The 18650-nt window shown below is 43.7% G+C and overlaps 1 protein-coding gene across 3 annotated transcripts in view; it reads right to left on the reverse strand.

Annotated features, from left to right (window-relative positions):
* The window catches only part of LOC135102798 (glutamate [NMDA] receptor subunit 1-like), a 31143-nt gene extending 13430 nt beyond the window's left edge, over positions 1 to 17713 (reverse strand). For 2 of the 3 annotated variants that reach the window (XM_064008317.1, XM_064008318.1), the window contains exons 1-15: positions 17016 to 17711; positions 16730 to 16871; positions 15867 to 15989; positions 15197 to 15325; positions 14641 to 14829; positions 13976 to 14076; positions 13298 to 13471; positions 12823 to 12939; positions 11624 to 11792; positions 10501 to 10602; positions 9944 to 10052; positions 9061 to 9195; positions 8581 to 8732; positions 8176 to 8306; positions 2293 to 2387 (exon numbers count right to left, since the gene is read on the reverse strand). In XM_064008317.1, coding sequence (XP_063864387.1) covers positions 2293 to 2387; positions 8176 to 8306; positions 8581 to 8732; positions 9061 to 9195; positions 9944 to 10052; positions 10501 to 10602; positions 11624 to 11792; positions 12823 to 12939; positions 13298 to 13471; positions 13976 to 14076; positions 14641 to 14829; positions 15197 to 15325; positions 15867 to 15989; positions 16730 to 16871; positions 17016 to 17017 — 1870 coding nt within the window. In that variant the 5' untranslated portion in view covers positions 17018 to 17711. Of the gene's footprint in view, positions 1 to 2292; positions 2388 to 8175; positions 8307 to 8580; positions 8733 to 9060; positions 9196 to 9943; positions 10053 to 10500; positions 10603 to 11623; positions 11793 to 12822; positions 12940 to 13297; positions 13472 to 13975; positions 14077 to 14640; positions 14830 to 15196; positions 15326 to 15866; positions 15990 to 16729; positions 16872 to 17015 lie in introns of all 3 variants that reach the window. The other variant, XM_064008319.1, reaches the window with a different exon arrangement.
* Between the last annotated feature and the right edge of the window lie 937 nt (positions 17714 to 18650).

Genomic DNA, 18650 nt, shown 5'->3' on the forward strand with positions numbered 1-18650 from the left:
GTCTTGCGCAGGTTGGAGCCCGGCGTGTACAGCACCGCCACGTTGGCCAGCTTGTTGCCCTGCGCGCTGTTGGCCTTGCACAGCTGTGCCGCGTCGTGCAGCAGGGCGCGGGGCACGTCACGCACGCCCTGGCCTGGCTCCAGCTGCAGGTACACGTGGGCTGAGGGCAGGTCGTCCACGTGAAAGAAGACGACGCGGTCTGTGGCCTGCGTCAGGAGGTGGTCGTTCTCGTGCTTGTCGGTGCCCATGACCAAGGTGGCGGGCGGGTCCACCACGGCGCTGCGGAAGGTGAGGACGGCGCCGCGTGGCCGCAGCAGCAGCTCAGGCACGGCGGAGGAGGCGGTTGCGGTCGGAGAGGCGGCCATCTTGCTGTTGTTCTTGGCCTTGCCTCGTGAGGCCTTGCCCTGCCGTACAGGCCGCGGACACTCTTCCCAAGACGACTCCTCGCAGTCTGAGTCGTCAGCGACATCGTCATCGAAATCAGAGTCGCTGGCGTCAGGCTCTTCCACTGCAGGCTGGGCGGCCCTGCTCTTGTCCCGCACAGGCTGTTCCACCACAGCTTCTTCCTCCATAGCTTTTTCCAGCACATCTTCTACCTCTTGTTCTTCCATCAGATGTTCTTCTTTCAGATGCTCTTCTACCTCATGTTCTTCCTTCAGATGTTCTTCCACCTCATGTTCTTCCTTCAGATGTTCTTCTACCTCATGTTTTTCCTTCAGATGTTCTTCTACAGCAACTTCTTTCTTCAGATGTTCTTCCACCTCATGTTCTTCCTTCAGATGTTCTTCCACCTCATGTTCTTCCTTCAGATGTTCTTCTACCTCATGTTCTTCCTTCAGATGTTCTTCTACAGCAACTTCTTTCTTCAGATGTTCTTCCACCTCATGTTCTTCCTTCAGATGTTCTTCCACCTCATGTTCTTCCTTCAGATGTTCTTCTACCTCATGTTCTTCCTTCAGATGTTCTTCTACCTCATGTTCTTCCTTCAGATGTTCTTCTACCTCATGTTCTTCCTTCAGATGTTCTTCCACCTCATGTTCTTCCTTCAGATGTTCTTCTACAACAGATTCTTCCACCAAAGTTTCTTGCATAACAATAGATTCTTCCATTATACGTTTTTCCGTAACATGTTCTTCCATAACAAGTTCTTCCATAACAGTTTCTTCCACCGCATGTTCTTCCACTACAGTTTCTTCCACCACATGTTCTTCCACAACAGTTTCTTCCACCACATGTTCTCCTGTAACAGACTGTTTCGCAGCAGGTTCTTCCATGGCTTGTTCTTCCACAACAGTCTCTTGCACCACAGACTCTTCCGGATGAGTCACCACAGGCAGAGACTCTTCCGGAGAAGTGACTTCCATGGCAGGCTCTTCCAGCACTGCCTGAGAGACTCCCCCGCTGGGGGCGCGGCGCCCACGCTTCTTGCGTCGAAACAGCCGCAGGAAGGCGTGGATGAAGGCGCAGCATCCAGCCTTCCCGGGCGTCTTGTTGCGCTTCTCTGGGTTGGTCTTGTTCATTGTTGCTCGCTTCGATGAGTTTGTGTCTTTCTCTGCACTGATTGTTGCGATTCTCTGTTTCTGTCCACTGGCTGTTGTGACCGTCTGAATCCCGCTCATGCCTAAGTGTTACTGAGTGTTTTCTCTCGGCTGCAGGTATGGCATGGTCATATCTAGCATGAACTGGGCCCCAAAAAGCAGCAGAGCAGGAGCTTGGAGTTAGCGCCCCACGGCTGCTTGGAGTGGCGGGTGTGATTGGCTGCGTGGTGGATGCTGGGCAGTGATTGGCTGGCGTGTCGATGTACTGAACAACGGTAACATAAGGACGCTGGAGCCTTCACCGAGAACAAGACAATGAGCTGCTGCCCGAAAATGTGTCCGCGGCATGCACATTTTGTGTAGGCAGTGGCGTACCCAGAAATTTGAAAAGGGGGACCGGGGGCCATTATATATATATATATATATATATATATATATATATATATATATATATATATATATATATATATATATATATATATATATATATATATATCGCTCATAGATCTTATTCTCTTGAACGCGTTGAGGGAGAAAGATAGGTAGAGGGTGAAGGAACTAAGAAAAGAGGGCAGAGTGTTAAAAATAATGAGATGATGAGTCCAGCTAAGTTATAAAAAACGAGTAAAAAAGACCCACAGAGAGAGAGAGAAAGAGAAAAAAAAGACACACTGAGAAAAAAGAGGTCATTGAAGAAAAAAAAGGCCCACTGAAGAAAAAAGTACCACTGAGGAGAAATAGAAAGGCCACCCACCTTCCGAGAGACCGCTATTGAGGATGACAGACCACGAGAACCAGAAGGACTCCGAGATGGCCATGGCCTCGCTCTCGCCCTCCTGCTTGTCTTCGCTGGAAGAGAATTGTGGTGGAATGAGACTTACTGACTGACTGACTGACCGACTGACTCTCTCTCTCTCTCTCTCTCTCTCTCTCTCTCTCTCTCTCTCTCTCTCTCTCTTTCCATCTCTTCTTTTTCCAAAATTTCACTCGTTCCTCTTTTATATTTCTTTTTTTTTCTTCTTCTTCTACTGCTACTACTACTGCTACTAACACCAGAACCACTCCTCCACTACTACTACTACTACTACTACTATACTCTGTTCTCGAATGCTAAAGACAAGCCCCTCCCTCACAGCAGAGCTTGGCCCTTAACAGCCACTGTATTGCTGTTACCCGTACATTTTCTTCACTGACATACAAAAATTCAATCTGTCATTTGCTAACTGCTTTGACTGCGTAGATTGTACACAAAAAAATTGACAATGCCGCGCAGCGCCACTGGAATACGTAGTTATATAGCCGAGAAGGGAAGGAAGGAAGCGAAGGCCCACCAAGGCGAGCGGTTCCCGCAGCCCACAACTTGAAGACGGTTTCACACAGGATAAATTCCTCCCAGCATGCTGCCCGGTTCTGCTGCCGGTTGGGCAATCTGAGCAGCGAATTACGTCATTTAGCTCGCTTTCTGCCTTTCTGCTGTCGGGCAGGATGGAAAACGGTTGTGGTACTGGACTTGCTGGGAGGATTTGAAATCAAATGGCAGTCTTACTACAAGCTGTACATGTAAAATAAAAATATATTGTCGTACTTTGAGTAAAATTGTCAACTCTAAAACTTAGAAAAACGAAGTATATGTGCCAGTGTGTGCTCGTGACTTGAGTGTGTGGTGTGTGAAATTATTTATAGCGCTTATTTGACAACTGCAGCCGGCGAGATAAACTGTGTGTCGTGATGGAGTCTCGCGCTATGTTTTGCTGGAGTATGAAAGCTCAGCACAAATTAATTGCCATTAGGGCGCAGCGTGTGGAGCTGCATTGCCTATACGAGTTGCCAAGTGGAGCGAAAGATCTACAGCGTCCTTGTTCCATCATCAAATCGAAAGCCATTCAAAAATGACATGCAGTCATATAATAAAACATAATTTTTAGAATAATTAAGGCCAAATAAAGTGGGTGAAGAGATGCTGGCTTGGGGTTTGTTGTTGGAATGACGAGACGTCAACACAATGGTCCAGTCCCTGTGTGACGCCAAACTTTCTGCGCTACCGTTTCTCACCAGCAAAACCGGGTTGCATACTGGGAGAAATTTGCCGTGTGACGCCGCCTTACACATTAATTTCTTGCAAAATAAAGCAAAACCCAGCATACGTATATAGAGTATTTTCGACTTAGAATTACTTGAACTATCAAATCCCGAAGTATGTACAGTCCCCAGCAGTAAACTTGTTGCCGCTCCTGGGCTATTAACACGTGTCAACTGTCCGCCATGTGAAGGCTTTTGTTTTCCTGTGATTGGTTCAACCCCCTCAAAAACTAATCCTTGAGGCTCCACCCACGTGACGTTCCCCACCTGGTCCGTGCCCTGTCCCTTCCCGTAATCAGAGCTCCCGTTAAATTGGTAGATAATGTGTGTGTATGTGTGTGTGTGTTTCGCTTGTTGTTTTGCTTTTGTTGTTGTTATCATCACCCTTCTCTTCCTCCTCATTCTTACTGTGATCTTAATGACTACACAAGACCTGAAAGCAAGAGGGACTTCGGTCATGGCGGTTGACAATGCAGTGTCCTTTGTCTGAATTTTTTTTCCTTTACAGTCAAACACAAAACTGTACTGTGGTAACTAATATTGATGCTATTGCTGACAATGCACACTCATATTGCCAGCCATAGAAATACAATTTTGAAGGAGGGAAATAGACAACAGTGGGTGAGGTCAAGCAGCTATAGGGGGTGGGGAGACGTGTGTGTGTGTGTGTGTGTGTGTGTGTGTATTATTTTTGCTATTATTATTATTATTATTATTATTATTATTATTGTTATTATTATTATTATTATTATTATCATCATTATCATTATCATTATTATTATCTTACTTAATAATAAAAATTAAATCAATTACCTAAATAGCTCGTGTAAATGCTATTACGGCCCTCGTACCCGCCTCGCCAACCATTAATCTCTCCAACCAACCACCGGCTTTAAGTACCGCGGTATCACAAAGACGAAGCTTTAGAAACACGTCTCGATTCACGTCTCGATCGAGTTAACCGAGCTGACGACTGACTTTCACCTCCACACCTCGCCAGATCTTCCTAAAATTTCTGACTGGGGCAGAGCAAACTTGGTATTGTTTAATGCCTCAAAAATTCAATTCCCCCATCTATCAACTCTACACAACTTTCCAGACAACTATCCCCTCTTCTTCAATGGCACTCAACTGTCCCCCCCTTCTACACTGAACATCCTCGGTCTGTCCTTTACTTATAATCTGAACTGGAAACTTCACATCTCATCTCTAGCTAAAACAGCTTCTATGAAGTTAGGTGTTCTGAGACGTCTCCGCCAGTTTTTCTCACCCCCCCCCCTCCCCCAGCTGCTAACTCTGTACAAGGGCCTTATCCGTCCATGTATGGAGTATGCTTCACATGTCTGGGGGGGTTCCACTCATACCGCTCTTCTAGACAGGGTGGAATCAAAAGCTTTTCATCTCAACTCCTCTCCTCTAACTGACTGTCTTCAGCCTCTCTCTCATCGCCGCAGTGTTGCATCTCTAGCTGTCTTCTACTGCTATTTTCATGCTAACTGCTCTTCTGATCGTGCTAACTGCATGCCTCCCCTCCTCCCGCGGCCTCACTGCACAAGACTTTCTTCTTTCTCTCACCCCTATTCTGTCCACCTCTCTAATGCAAGAGTTAACCAGTATTCTCAATCATTCATCCCTTTCTCTGGTAAACTCTGGAACTCCCTGCCTGCTTCTGTATTTCCACCTTCCTATGACTTGAATTCCTTCAAGAGGGAGGTTTCAAGAAACTTATCCTTCAATTTTTGACTACCGCTTTGTGTCTTCCTTTTTCATATTGTAAATTTTACACGAATATATTATGGAAAATCCAAATACAGTAAAGACTGGACATTTGAGTATTTACAATAAAAAAAGGTGTACATGATACTCATATCATTCTATTACACAAGTGAATCAGTCCTCATCTGAAGTGGTGTCCTCTATGTTTATTATGATACCTTCCATAAAGCGGTCTGGTGCAATTTCTTTTACTACATTTTCCTTTTTTATACTTCTGGTGTGTTTCATACACATCCGCCAGTTTTCTTCTGTCATATTATTGACATTGATGGCTTCTCTTGTGATTTCTTCGATTTTGGTTATGGTTTGATTACCATTGGATCTTTTTTTTTTTTTTTTCTTATCTCTGCCTTCACCTTTGCTCAGATTAATTCTACTGGATTAAGGGTGCAGTGGTAAGGAGGAAGTCTTAAAATTCCATGTCCATTACATCTTGCTGACTCATCTGTTTCGTATTATGGGGATCACTCCCTTATTTTGTTCAACAAGGTGAAACAATTCACTCTTCGTATGGAGTGCCTCAAGGGGGATGTTGTTTTATTGTAGCCACTTGTTATTTTTTTTATCGAATTCTTTGTTGGAGTACTTTAGAGTGGAATGTGGCATTGTCCATTATGATCTCCGAGCTCCTTGGAATATTTGGCAAGAGTTAGGTTCGAAACCATGTTCTAAAACAATCATTGTTCATGGATTCATGATAATCATTTTTTGTGTTCCGTGACCTGAACATTAGGAGACCTCCAGGCACAAAAACCAGTCTCTCCACCTGCGTGGAGTATTATAAATCTGGCTTCCTCCCAGTTTTCAACTCCTGGCCAACAGAACCATCGGCAGTGGTCCAGCACTTTCCTACTCTCTCGTTTTGGTTAACCCATGTTTCGTCTAAATACACCTTCGCTCGTGGGTTACCTAAATTTCTGTTTTTCAGTGAGCAATCTTAAGTGTTTAGACCTCGCTGCCACAATATCCTGCCTCTCCCCTAATATGTGCCGTCCACTTTCTACTTTCTTGTATCAGAACCCCACTTTTTTCACCATTTTTTAAAGGCATGTTCTACCACCGGAAAAGTCAACTGGAGATTCTTTCATTCTCTCCAGCAAGGAATCAAGCGAAGGAATCTCACATTTTTCATAGAAAAAAAAAAAATCTTTTAAAAACAGTCATTCGCAAAATTGTTAGCTTCTTCCGTTATTGGGCCCACTCGGGATTTTTTGGCGGGTGGTGAACTTGCTGCTCCCTCCTGAACCTCCTTCTCAATGTGTTGCAGTGAGCTCCTCGATATCCTCTTGGCCGCCATTGTCTTAGCACCTATATCAGTTTTACTGATGAACACGTCTGCCTTGCGGAAATGTTCATACACCCGCATAACCATATCCTTAGTCTGGCCGGTGAACGTGGTTCTGGCCTTGCGATCTTTCATAGGCGGCGAATTATTGCACTGCTGACCAACGCTGCCCTCTTGACTGCTGATGTTGTCCATGCCTGAAAGATATTGCACATATAGTAAGAAAACGTTGCAAGGTAGTGTGTTCATATGTAATATAACATCTCGTATATCAAATATTATCGCCAACAACAATGATAAGAGTAAACATACCTTGTTGACCGTAGAATGAAATTATTAGAACACAGTGTAGGCTCAGATCGGAAGCGGAAGATGTCTTCACTGTGAGAGGTGAAGTGAAGGCAGGATGAATCACTTCCACACGCCTGGACATATGGGTGTGACCTATTCAGTGACGTTGCCATGTCAAAATTAAACCGTTCTTGAAACATTACAACCACCTAGTTGTTGCAGGTTATTTTCTTATTTTCAACGTGACTGAAAATTTAAAAAAAAAAAAAAAAAAGCCATGGTGCAGCAGAAAAAAAAATGCTAATCAAGCATTATAATAAACGGAAAAGACGCCTTGGCAACAATACAAGATGTGTTTAACCTGTCATCACTGACCCTATCACTGACCCTATCACCCCCCAGAGCACCAGACTAAGCCAGGCGCCTGGCCGGCAGCAGTTTATGGTCGTTTAAGGCAGGGGTTCTCACTTTTTTGCAAGCTGTGCCCCCCCAGAGCTGGTTCGGTGCAGTTGGGACCCCCCTCCACCCTGCGCCACCCCCTCAACCCCCTCCCTAACTATGCCACCATAGATATATAGAACTAGATAGATGGATAGATAGATAGATAGCCCTTGCTGCATCTCCTTTGTACAAATAGCCAGTGAATCTGTGATTTTCCGTGATTTTTTTCCCCCTCTCATCCTGTGCTCGCGCCCCTCCCTGGAGAATGTTTGCGCCATCCCCCCAGGGGGCGTCCCCCTTCCGGCTGAAAACCACTAGTTTAGGGCATTAATGCTGGCGAAGCTGCTCCTCTTCCCATGTCTCAGGTGAGGGGTGTAACCTATTCAGTGGTGTTGCCATTCAATGTTGCAGTGGAGACATTCTTGAGACATAATCACCCAGTTCTTGCAGGTTATTTTCTTATTTTCAAAGCAGAAAGAAGAATATGCTGATGAAGTATTATAATTAATGAATAAAACACCGTGACAGAAATGCAAGGCGGCCGTCATCAGTGACTCGCACTATCGTCCCAGGCCAAGCCAACCAGTAGCTGGCCAGAGTGTTCATCCCCTGACGTGGTCCACCGATGAGGAGGGGCTTCACCCATGAGGAGGGGTTTGTGTGTCTAACGTTCGAGAACAGAGTATACTACTACTATTTTCACCCTTCGTATCATCAACTCTTCTCAATCATTCAGTCAGTCAGCCACTGTCATCCTCTTCCCACCTGTAGACGGGGCTGAGGCGGTCCAGGAGCCAGATGAGGATTGCAATGACATGCACGGTAGCCATCAGCAGCAGCCACAGCGTCCCTCGGAAAGGCTGCAGGATCGACACCAGCGCGGGCACGACGGGGGCCTGTAGAATGAGACCAGAAGAGGAAGACGCAGAATGATACTCGACGGTAGGATGATGATGAGAGTAATGGAATGAAAATACGAAAAAAAGACGAAAATGAGGAGACACTGAACAAAGATACGAAAGAAAAGCAAGAAAATTTATGGAAAAAGAATAGACGGATAAAGAAATGACAGGAAAATAAACTAAAAATACGAAAAAAAAGACAAATAGCAAAATGGAAGACTAATATGAGACTGCAAACTGAAAAGAGCAGTGTGAAGGAGGCACCCACCCGCTTGACGAGGATGGTGATGCCCTGGTACTTGAAGGGCTTGGTGAGGTGAATGTCCTGGGAGCGCTGAGGGTTGATGGTGAGAGGCGCCACGGCCATGTCCGCGTCCCCGTCCCCCGCCAGGTGCCCGATCATGCCCGTCCAGTTCCTTCCTATAGAAAAAAAAAAGAATATATATATATATATATATATATATATATATATATATATATATATATATATATATATATATATATATATATATATATATATATATATATATATATATATATATATATATATATATATATATATATATATATATATATATATATATATATATATATATATATATATATATATATTGAAAGGAAGGAAAATTAAGTGAAATGAACAGATACAGAATGACAAAAAGGTAGGAACGATAAAAGAATGAGCTGGAATGAGATAATGAAAACAAGAGACTCATAATTGCTCTATTCTCTATTGCTTAGTACTCACCGTCAGGCCCCTCGACCAGGTCCCCGTACTGGCCGTCAGGGGCGAGGAACAGGCTGAAGCTGAAGGCGTTCTTTTCAGCCAGTGTGAGGAGCAAGTCGATGCAGAAACCCCAGCAGCACATCGGACGCGTCTCTCCTGTACGATATGACACAGATTAAAGAACAGAATTATGAGCCCGTAAAACCACAAATTTCATTATCCCGTAACCTCACCTGGATAAATGAACAAGCACATTCATTTAAGTCTTTGGTACATCTTTCTTAAATTACTAACCACTCTGAGACATTTTCTTGTCCCACAACCACTTCCAAACACTGTACTGCCTAAATATTTTCCAAAGTGTACTCTTTTCTTATTCCTTTCTTTCTTGTACGTGCTTATAAGAATTCCATACATTGCTTTTTGTGTTATGAATTGTTGCATATCGCAATGAAATGGTTAACGCGATAATAATACATAATAGTTAACATCTAATTCTACCTTAAAATTCCTTGTTACCTCACCCAATGATAAGTTTAAAGATGCTATTCCATCGTGTGCCTGTGTTGTAACTTTACAACCAAGCTTTACTGTCTGCATTCGCAATCAACTTGTTCTTTTCCTTCTCACTTCCTTCGATTGTGAATGTTTGCTCTATATCAGCTAGTCCAAGTTTGTATCACGCATGTCAATGTTGATGTTATTTTTTTTATTTCAGTAATGAATAATCAAACTTTACTCTCCATTAATATATTCAGTAGCGGGAAAGAAGTGCATATATAGTGTACTTCCTTTTCTTCCCAATGCACAAATCAGCTACTATAAGTTTGTATGACGCGTTCAACCACTGTTAGGTTTTCAGTATCACGGGGTGAAGCGTACGAGCATACAGCACTGTACTTGCCTTCCTTCCCTGTGAGCATGGGGCAGAACACCTCGTCGTGGAGAGAGCACTGCGACTCGTCCTTCACTGCCTCGGCGTACACGAAGGGCGTCTCGCGGATAGTGAGCACCTGAGGGCGCGGGGGCATACCCGTATTCAGAAACGCTTTATTTACTTCGTCAGGCTTATTATCAAAGGCTATTTTTTTTTTTTTTTTGCAACTGATGATACTGATTACTGGCTAAACTACTAGTAAAACTATGAAAACACTCTTAAAAATCCCAATAACCTCCCCAAGAGCATGTTGAAAGGAGTGAGAGAGAGAGAGAGAGAGAGAGAGAGAGAGAGAGAGAGAGAGAGAGAGAGAGAGAGAGAATTTATACAATGATACAGCAGACTATCAACAAAATAGGACCAAATTTATGTACATCGAAAGGTGCACAGCAAATCATAGCTGTTATAAGTATAAGGATTTTGCAGTAGTAGTGGTGGTAGTAGTAGTAGTAGTAGTAGTAGTAGTAGTAGTAGTAGTAGTAGTAGTAGTAGTAGTAGTAGTAGTAGTAGTAGTATAGCAGTACCTTGAGATGCCTGGGAAGGAAGTAGCCAGGGGGTGCCTCGGTCAGTCCTCCCGCCCACCTGATGCTGGACTTGTTAAGCTGCATCACCATCTCGTCGCTCGCCTGCCGATACACACACACACACACACACACACACACACACAAAATAATAATAATAATAATAATAATAATAATAATAATAATAATAATAATAATAATAATAATGATAATAATATAGCTTATCTTCATTCGTATTTCACCATTATAAAATTCCAAGGTTAAGTCAAATTTAGTCTACTGGGCAGATTTAAATACCGTAATTGATTGATTCCTTGAGAGGAGGCGTTTATGAATTCCTCCTGCAATCCTTGGTTCCTTATTTTCTTTGCTGCTTCTCTTTTTTTTTTTTTTCCTCCTCCTCCTACTCTTTCTCCTCCATTTTCTTTCTCCCTTTAATTCTTCCATTTCTCCTTTCCTTTCTTTCTCTTTAACCGCTTCCTTGTTACTTTCCTTCATCCATTTTCCTTCTCCCTTCTCCTATTCTTCTTCCATTCCCTTTTTTTTCCTTTCTTCTCTTTTTCGGCCTGCAAAGCCTCCTTTCTTTTCATCCTTCCCTTTCCTGCAATTCTTCCCTTCTCCTCATCCTTCTCCCTTGCTCCTCCTCCTCCTCCCTTTTTCCTCCCTTTTCCTGTTTTACCTTCACCCTCTCCCTTCTGCTCTCTCCTCTTCCTCCAGTTTCTCCGTTCTTGTCTTTTTGTCTTTCCTCCTCCTCCTTGTAATCTCTCCCTTACCCTCATCTCTCCTCTTTCCCCAATCTCTCCTTTCTCATCTTTCCCTCATTCCTCTTTCTTCATTCCTTCCCTCCTTCCCTCCTCCTTTCTCCATATTTTTTTTCTCCTTCCTCCTTCTCCCTCTTCTTTCCTTTCTCATCCTTCTCCCTTTTCCTCTTCTCCCCCTTTCTTTCTTCTCCTCTTTCTCTGCCTCCAATCCCTCTTTCCCATCTTTCATTTTTTTTTTCCCCTTTTTTCTCTTTCTCTGCCTTCAATCCCTCCCTTCTTGTCCTCCTTTTCTCTTTCTTTTCTTCTATTTATTTGTCTCCCTTTCCCTTTCTCCCTCCACTCCTTCACGACCTTCACCCCCTTACCGCATCGTAAAGGAACTCCCCGACGACCTGTGGCATCCTGTAGGCGAGGTGGTCCTGTCGCCGTTCCTGCACGTTCACAACGGAGTACTCAGCGTGGGTTCGATCCCCGTGCTCGTCAAATGCCACCTTCCCCGTGCTTCCGTCCGTCAATACTTGCCCCCGTATCAGGCTGAAGGGAGAGGGAAGTACAGTACAGTAAAATCCCTCTCATCAGGCATTCGAATAAACGGCAGCTTCAATTATCCGGCACATTTTTTCCCGTGCCTTAAAATCAATAAAAAATCAATGTGTACTCATAAAATCGATTAAAATTCCCGCGCGAGGCATACTTTGTCCCCTCGCTACCAGAGCGCACTGCTTCGCGCCACCCGCGGCCCACTGCACTGTGTTTACTCAGTGACTCAGTCCCGCGTGTGCACTGTTTATCCCCTGACGCCTTCATCATGCCTAAAGTTGTAGAAAAGAGGAAGCGTGTTGTGCTTACACTTAAGCAGCTGATCAGATCAGCTGCTGATTAAGATTAGCTGATCTTTGTTATGGTAAGATGCGTGAGTGTAGGGTGGTGATTGTGGACATAATTTCACTTCTATTCAAGTATCTGGCAATATTCAAGTATCCGGCATGTCGGCGGTCCCGTTGATGCCGAATAAGAGGGATTTTATTGTATTGGGTTAGCATGTGGTATTTGTTTGTTTTAGTCAACGTCAACCTGCTCCGTTCTCTTCGAAGATTCTACTCTGATTGAAGGAGTGACTCAACGTTAAATTATAAGCAAGTTGATGAGTGCCTAGGCTGTAGTAAAGTGGCAGAATTTTAAGTTAAGTGAGCGAGTGAGTGATTGAGTGAGTGACAGACTGATTTCTGGCGCCGCTACACTGAGTCGTATGGCGCCTCGCAGTGAAAGGATTAGGTAGAATTCCAAAGATCAACATAAAATGACAATTCCTCCTTCACTCCAAGGCCGTGTTTTGAACCGTTTTGGATTCTCATCAATAGTTTTGAAGGCCACAGATGATTAGTCGAGTTCTTATTTGCATTTTCCCATTGATGATGCAGAATGCTTGTTAAATTATCCCAGGGCTCCTGAAAATATTCTTGAAAACACCAATAACCTCCACTACAGCCTGTTTTAAGTAATGATGATAAAGCGCTGACTTATTTAAACACGACCCATGGGTGCTGCCACCACTGACCACTACCTGAACAGCTCACGCCCGGTCTCATCCCAGCTGTTCTCGTCGTCGCAACTGATTGGCGGCTCCGGGATGACCTCGTGTGCCTCGTGCAGACGACGCAGTGCCAGGGCCACCACTCGCCTGCCGCAGGAGGGGCAAGAATACGTGAAGTCAGAGGAATTAAATAAAAGTCAATAAAAGTCAAGACAGAAATGCATCGAGGAAAACAAAACTCGTAATTTGAAACGTTTCCGACACTCACAAGGACTATTTTCAGATGTCACAGACATGATTAATTAGGATATTATGGGTAATTTTCAATACAATAATACAAGATCTTTCTTAAACTCTCACTAAAATCATGAAAACCACCTTGAAAACCCAAATAGTTTATACCACAGTCTGTTAATTAAATGTCGATAAAAGGCACCTAAGCGTTTAAGATCCTGTCCAAAATGGCAAGCCCGCTGAGTAGCTACAGCGCCGCCAAGCCACTTACAAACTGTCGATGATGTGGGCGTTGTAGTCGTCGGCGTACTTGAGCTGCAGGCCCAGGGCACCCACAGGGACGAGACGGGCGCGTAGGGCTTGCTCGGTCACCAGCCACACGTAGTTCTCATTCGTCATGTTGAGGTAGCTGGCGTCGTGGAAAATTATCTCTGCGTCTTCCTCGCTGTTGGAATATTGTAAATTTAATTTACATTTCACACTGCAGCTTGTAACTGGGGACTGTTTTAAAATGTTTCGCTCTGATCATAAGGACTGTTTATTTTCAATGGTCATAAAGGTTAATTAGTTGTGTTCTCATAGTTTTTTTTTTTTCAGTTGGTGGCACAGCATCCCTGCTGAACTATCATTACAATCGCGAAAACATCTTTGAAAACACCAATGAACTCAGTAAGGGCCCATCAAAAAAATAATTAGGTAAATTTTAAAAAGTTAGTCCCCTAATCATGAAAATACCCAAGAAAACACCAACAACTTCCATAAAGGCCTATCAAAGAATACATTAAATAAGTTTTGAAAATTTGGTTACAGATGTTAAAAAGTTAATCACACCAGGCTTGCTGAACATTTTTCCCTTGCAGATAGTGATTAAAAAAAAATCATCACAGTCCTTCATGCAAACGAGCAGGTAAGGACAGCCAAGGTAGCGTGCAGCCCCTGGTCCCCTCACCTGGCGTAAAGCAGGACGACCTTCACCAGCTCCTCGCGGATGGTGGTCAGCTCTTTCACAAAGGATTCCTGGCCGGGAGAAAACTCCATCACAGTTACCACCTGCAAGACAAAACAATCGATATTGGTGGTTAGGTTTCATGGAAAGTTAAATAAAAACACCTACATACGTACAGTACGTACAGTACATGCATAAATTATCATTACATCTCCAGGGTTTCCTTATGATCCGTATGGAAAATAAATGTTTGAATGTATATAAAATGACGTGTTGCATTTCATGTTTCTTTACTACATCAATTAACCACAGAGGAAACGAAACATCACTCTTGACACATCAATGAACAAGATGCACTACGAAATTGTCTCACGATACGAAATATCACGTAAGGCTCACCTGCAGCCTTTTATTATTATTATTATTATTATTATTATTTTGTAAGAGAGGCACTGGTCTAGGGCAACAAAACGAAAAAAAAAAGGCCCACTGAGGTGCCAAAAAAGGATCATTGAAAAAAAAATAAATAAATAAAAAAAAAAAAAAAATATATATATATATATATATATATATATATATATATATATATATATATATATATATATATATATATATATATATATATATATATATATATATATATATATATATATATGATGCTCCCTCACCTTGACTCCCTTCTCGTTGTCGCTATGTCTGGCGGCGGACTGGAAGCGGGCGAGGAGTGCGCGGCCGTCCGTGTCCGTCGAGTGCAGCACGATGACCTGCCTGTACCCCAGCAGCTTCAAGAGCCTCACCCACACGTCCGCCTGGTGGCTATAGGGTGGCACCGTGCGCAGCAGAGACACGTGGATGTTCTGAGAGAGAGAGAGAGAGAGAGAGAGAGAGAGAGAGAGAGAGAGAGAGAGAGAGAGAGAGAGAGAGAGAGAGAGAGAGAGAGAGCAGAATCACACCAGTTTTATTAAACCTGTATTCAGAAACATGTTGCTCTCTCACTACGACCATTTCCATAGGCCATAGATATGCTTAGCCGGGTTCTCAATAGTGCAATAGTGTTTTCTTGTAAATAATGTAGAAATATTATTAGTCTCACTAGAACCATAAAAGCATCCTTAAAAACCCGTGTAGAGACTAATGAATGTAGTGGAGGTGTGGAGCATTAATGTTTCAGAATATGGTACAGGTAAGCGATCTTACCGGAGACGCCCACTCACTCTCACTCACCTTGTCGGAGAAGATGTAGTCCCTGGAGTGTGTGCAGATAACCGGGATGTGGTAGAAGCCGCAGGTGTAGGAGACCGAGGCTGTCGTCACCGAGTCATCTGAAGAACTCGCCACGACCACAGCGAACACCTGACGGGGGTACGGCACACCGCAACTCAACTTAACCCGCCTTCCTTTGATGTGGTGGTGGTGGTGGTGGTGGTGGTAATGATGATGATGATGATGGTGATGATGATGATGATGATGATGATGATGATGATGATGATGATGGTTGGTCTTCGCAACGGGGCTTCGGCTTCTAAAAAATGAAACGCTAAATCTTCATTAAGTAAAATAAAAAACAATAAAAAACAGAAGGAATGATCACTCCTAATTTTGCTGACCATTCTCTCCTGTTAACAAAGGGCATATCAACGGAGACGCTCCTGTTAATAGAAGGCATCATTAAGGAAACTCATGTTAAAAGAAAACGTGTTAGATGAGGAACTTCCTGTGAACAGTGAACATAGTAATAAGGAATTTCTCGTTACAAGGTGGACATATTAAAGAGACTCGTTAACAATGACGTAACAGTAAGAAAGCTCTCACTAACAGTTACATATTGATAAAGTTCTCGTTAACAGTGGACACATCAATTAATAATATGTCCAGGTGTCACTGTGGCACTCACCGCCTGGGCGATCACCGTCTGACACACGTGCAGAGCCGCCGCGATGGGGCTGCCGCGGTGTACCAGCGTCACGTCGTACAGCGTGGTCTGGTCAGCCACGGAGACACCGTCGAAGTTGATGTTCTGATGGGGGAGAGAGGCTGTGTCTTTGGCTGAGGAGGCTTTGCTGGTTAGCTAGCAAACAAAGAGCGACTGTGGAACCGGCCCATTACCAGGAATACCATATGTCAGAGCAACTACTAGAACAAAATTTTCCTCCTCTTCCTCCTCCTCCTCCTCCTCCTCCTTTTTCTTCTTCTTCATCTTCTTTCCATTCTAATTGCAGAAGAAAATTTTGCTATCATGTAAAAAATCCATCTAACCATCTATGTAAGTGCAATATTGGGGCGTTCGCTAAGGGTCAAGTTGCCAGTGATCCCTGGTTGTTCTAGTGTAGGGGTCAATCAAATCTCCCCACAGTTCCCTGGAGAAGCACGATCTAAAAATCCCTCTCGTGATACATCCTAATGTACTGTACCTATATGCTATGAAACATTAATCCTAAGCGTTCATGCTAACAGTATCCACGGGATCTGATGATGCACACTACAGAACAGTTATTATAAGCTTTGATGCTCGCAACTAGACTTTCAGTATTTTCACATTTATTTCTAGTTTCCTATTATTTAGTATGAAACTTTTTTCCACTTGTTTCTACAGGAACTAGAAATTTAGTTTCCACATGAAATGTACGTATACTAAAAACATGGGTAAATGTAGACAAGAATATACAGACAATCTACTAATTAATTTTGAATATTGTAACATCACACAAACGCAGTTATGTTCAGCACATGTGTCTGAGTGTTCCTGGTTCCACTGACCTTGAGTGCATTCGTGAAGTGGAGCTCCGTGTCGTTGTCATGAAGAACACCCCCGATGTTGAACCTCCTGGAGGGAGGAAGCGACCCCTGGACACCACTCCCCGCTCCCGCCGCCACACTCACCAACCACACCCACCACCACCTGTCGCACCAACGGGTCACTATTAGCAACATGCCAGTGTTACCACCTAAACTGTGTATTCTTAGTAGGCTACGTGAACTGTGTGTTATACTAATACTAATATTATAACTTTCAGTACATACTGGGCTAGACAATGTAACTTACATCGTTAACGGTGCAAAAAATATCAGGCTGAGTATCGACTGGCGCTATGATCTTGCGAAGCAACGAGCGTTTTCATTCTTCACTCAATCACTTTCAGGACATTTTTCCGTGAAGACCCGGCACAGCTTTTGGAAATCCCGTATAAGTTTTTTTTTTTTTTCTATCTCTCTCTTACAATAAGATGGAAGGTTTGCAGTTTCACTATATTCATGGTTCCATTAACTGATTATTCAACACGTGGAGCCTCAGATGCCCTACTTTCCACACTGTGGGCAGGAGCACCACTCACCATCACTTCCCCATCTCTTTAACACCAGACGGAGCACCACTCGGCACTCAACACTGCCACATGGAGCAGCCGCGAATCACTGGTAGCACTGTAAGTGACTATACGGCGTGCCCCTCCGAGGGCTCAGGGCAGCGTGCCAAGGGGCCGTACCGCACCACTGCCATCCCATCCACCACTCGCCAAACTCTCCCGTGTATCATCCCTGCTTCCGTTGCCAAGCCCCCGCCTTTACAAGCCGCTACAGACATTAGAATGAGTGTAGTAGCAGTTTAACTACCCGAGAGCACGCCTCACCACCACCACCACCACCAGACCGTGCCTGTCTCGTTACTAACTCTTCATGACTTAGCAGGTTGAACAGCACTCTACAAAGGATAAAGCTCTAAAGAACCTTTTCCATTACCTAATATATGTGAGAAGCTTATACAGTGAATGACATCGCAGCTCTCATTCCGGATGTTTTTAAAATGAACGTAACGGAGGTTGGCCAGCCATTCCTCCCTAGCTTCCCCCTCAAGAAAAGCGTGTGTTTGACTGTAATTCCATTATGTGTACATGAAGATGGAACTGTGGGAATACTCAACTCATTAGAAGATAGTATCATTATTTTACACAATCACCATAACACCTCGCAAAATTGGTAATGTGGTTTTTGCAAGCCTCAAAATCTGTAATGTTGATCATTTACTGCCATTCAGTCGTTTCGGAGATATTTATCTGTGTAGTTCTAATCACTTTTCTGAAGTCTGGCCGCTTTTGTCTTCCCGAGTCATGCTTCAATCAGTGTTGTTGCTTTGTTCGAGCAGGCATTTGGAACAGTAACTTGAAGTACGCCTGCGTAGCAAGTGCACCACAGCCAGTGAAAAATAACAAAAATAATCTAATTGCATCCCTCTGTGTGAGACTGGGAAGGATGTCACCAAGGAATATACACAGAGAGTATTTATTTAATACATTCCTTCCCGCCACCGGTCCTCCTCTCTGTGCCACCGCTGCCTTCCTTCTTCTTGCCACGCCTCTTTCTTCTTCTGTTCCTCTCCTCGTTTCCTCTCACATCAGCACGCCATGATGTTCACTACACCACTGACTCTCAATTTTGCTAAAATGACCACTTCATTAATCTTGTCACTGTTAAGAATACCTTCACGCAGCATGATGTTCACTGCAAGAGTTTCGTTTTCGTCAGAATCATTACTACATCAATTTCGTCAAGATTAAAAAAAAAATATCTTTCATATCCCCAGCTCGTACGTTGCGCCGTCTCTATATCAGTCGTATATGTTTCATTGTTCATTGTGTTCCACGTGTCTGGTGTCCCCACGTGGAGAGTCTGCCCTATTTTTATC

This window comes from Scylla paramamosain, chromosome 8, assembly GCF_035594125.1.
Source record: "Scylla paramamosain isolate STU-SP2022 chromosome 8, ASM3559412v1, whole genome shotgun sequence".
Classification (NCBI taxonomy): domain Eukaryota; kingdom Metazoa; phylum Arthropoda; class Malacostraca; order Decapoda; family Portunidae; genus Scylla; species Scylla paramamosain.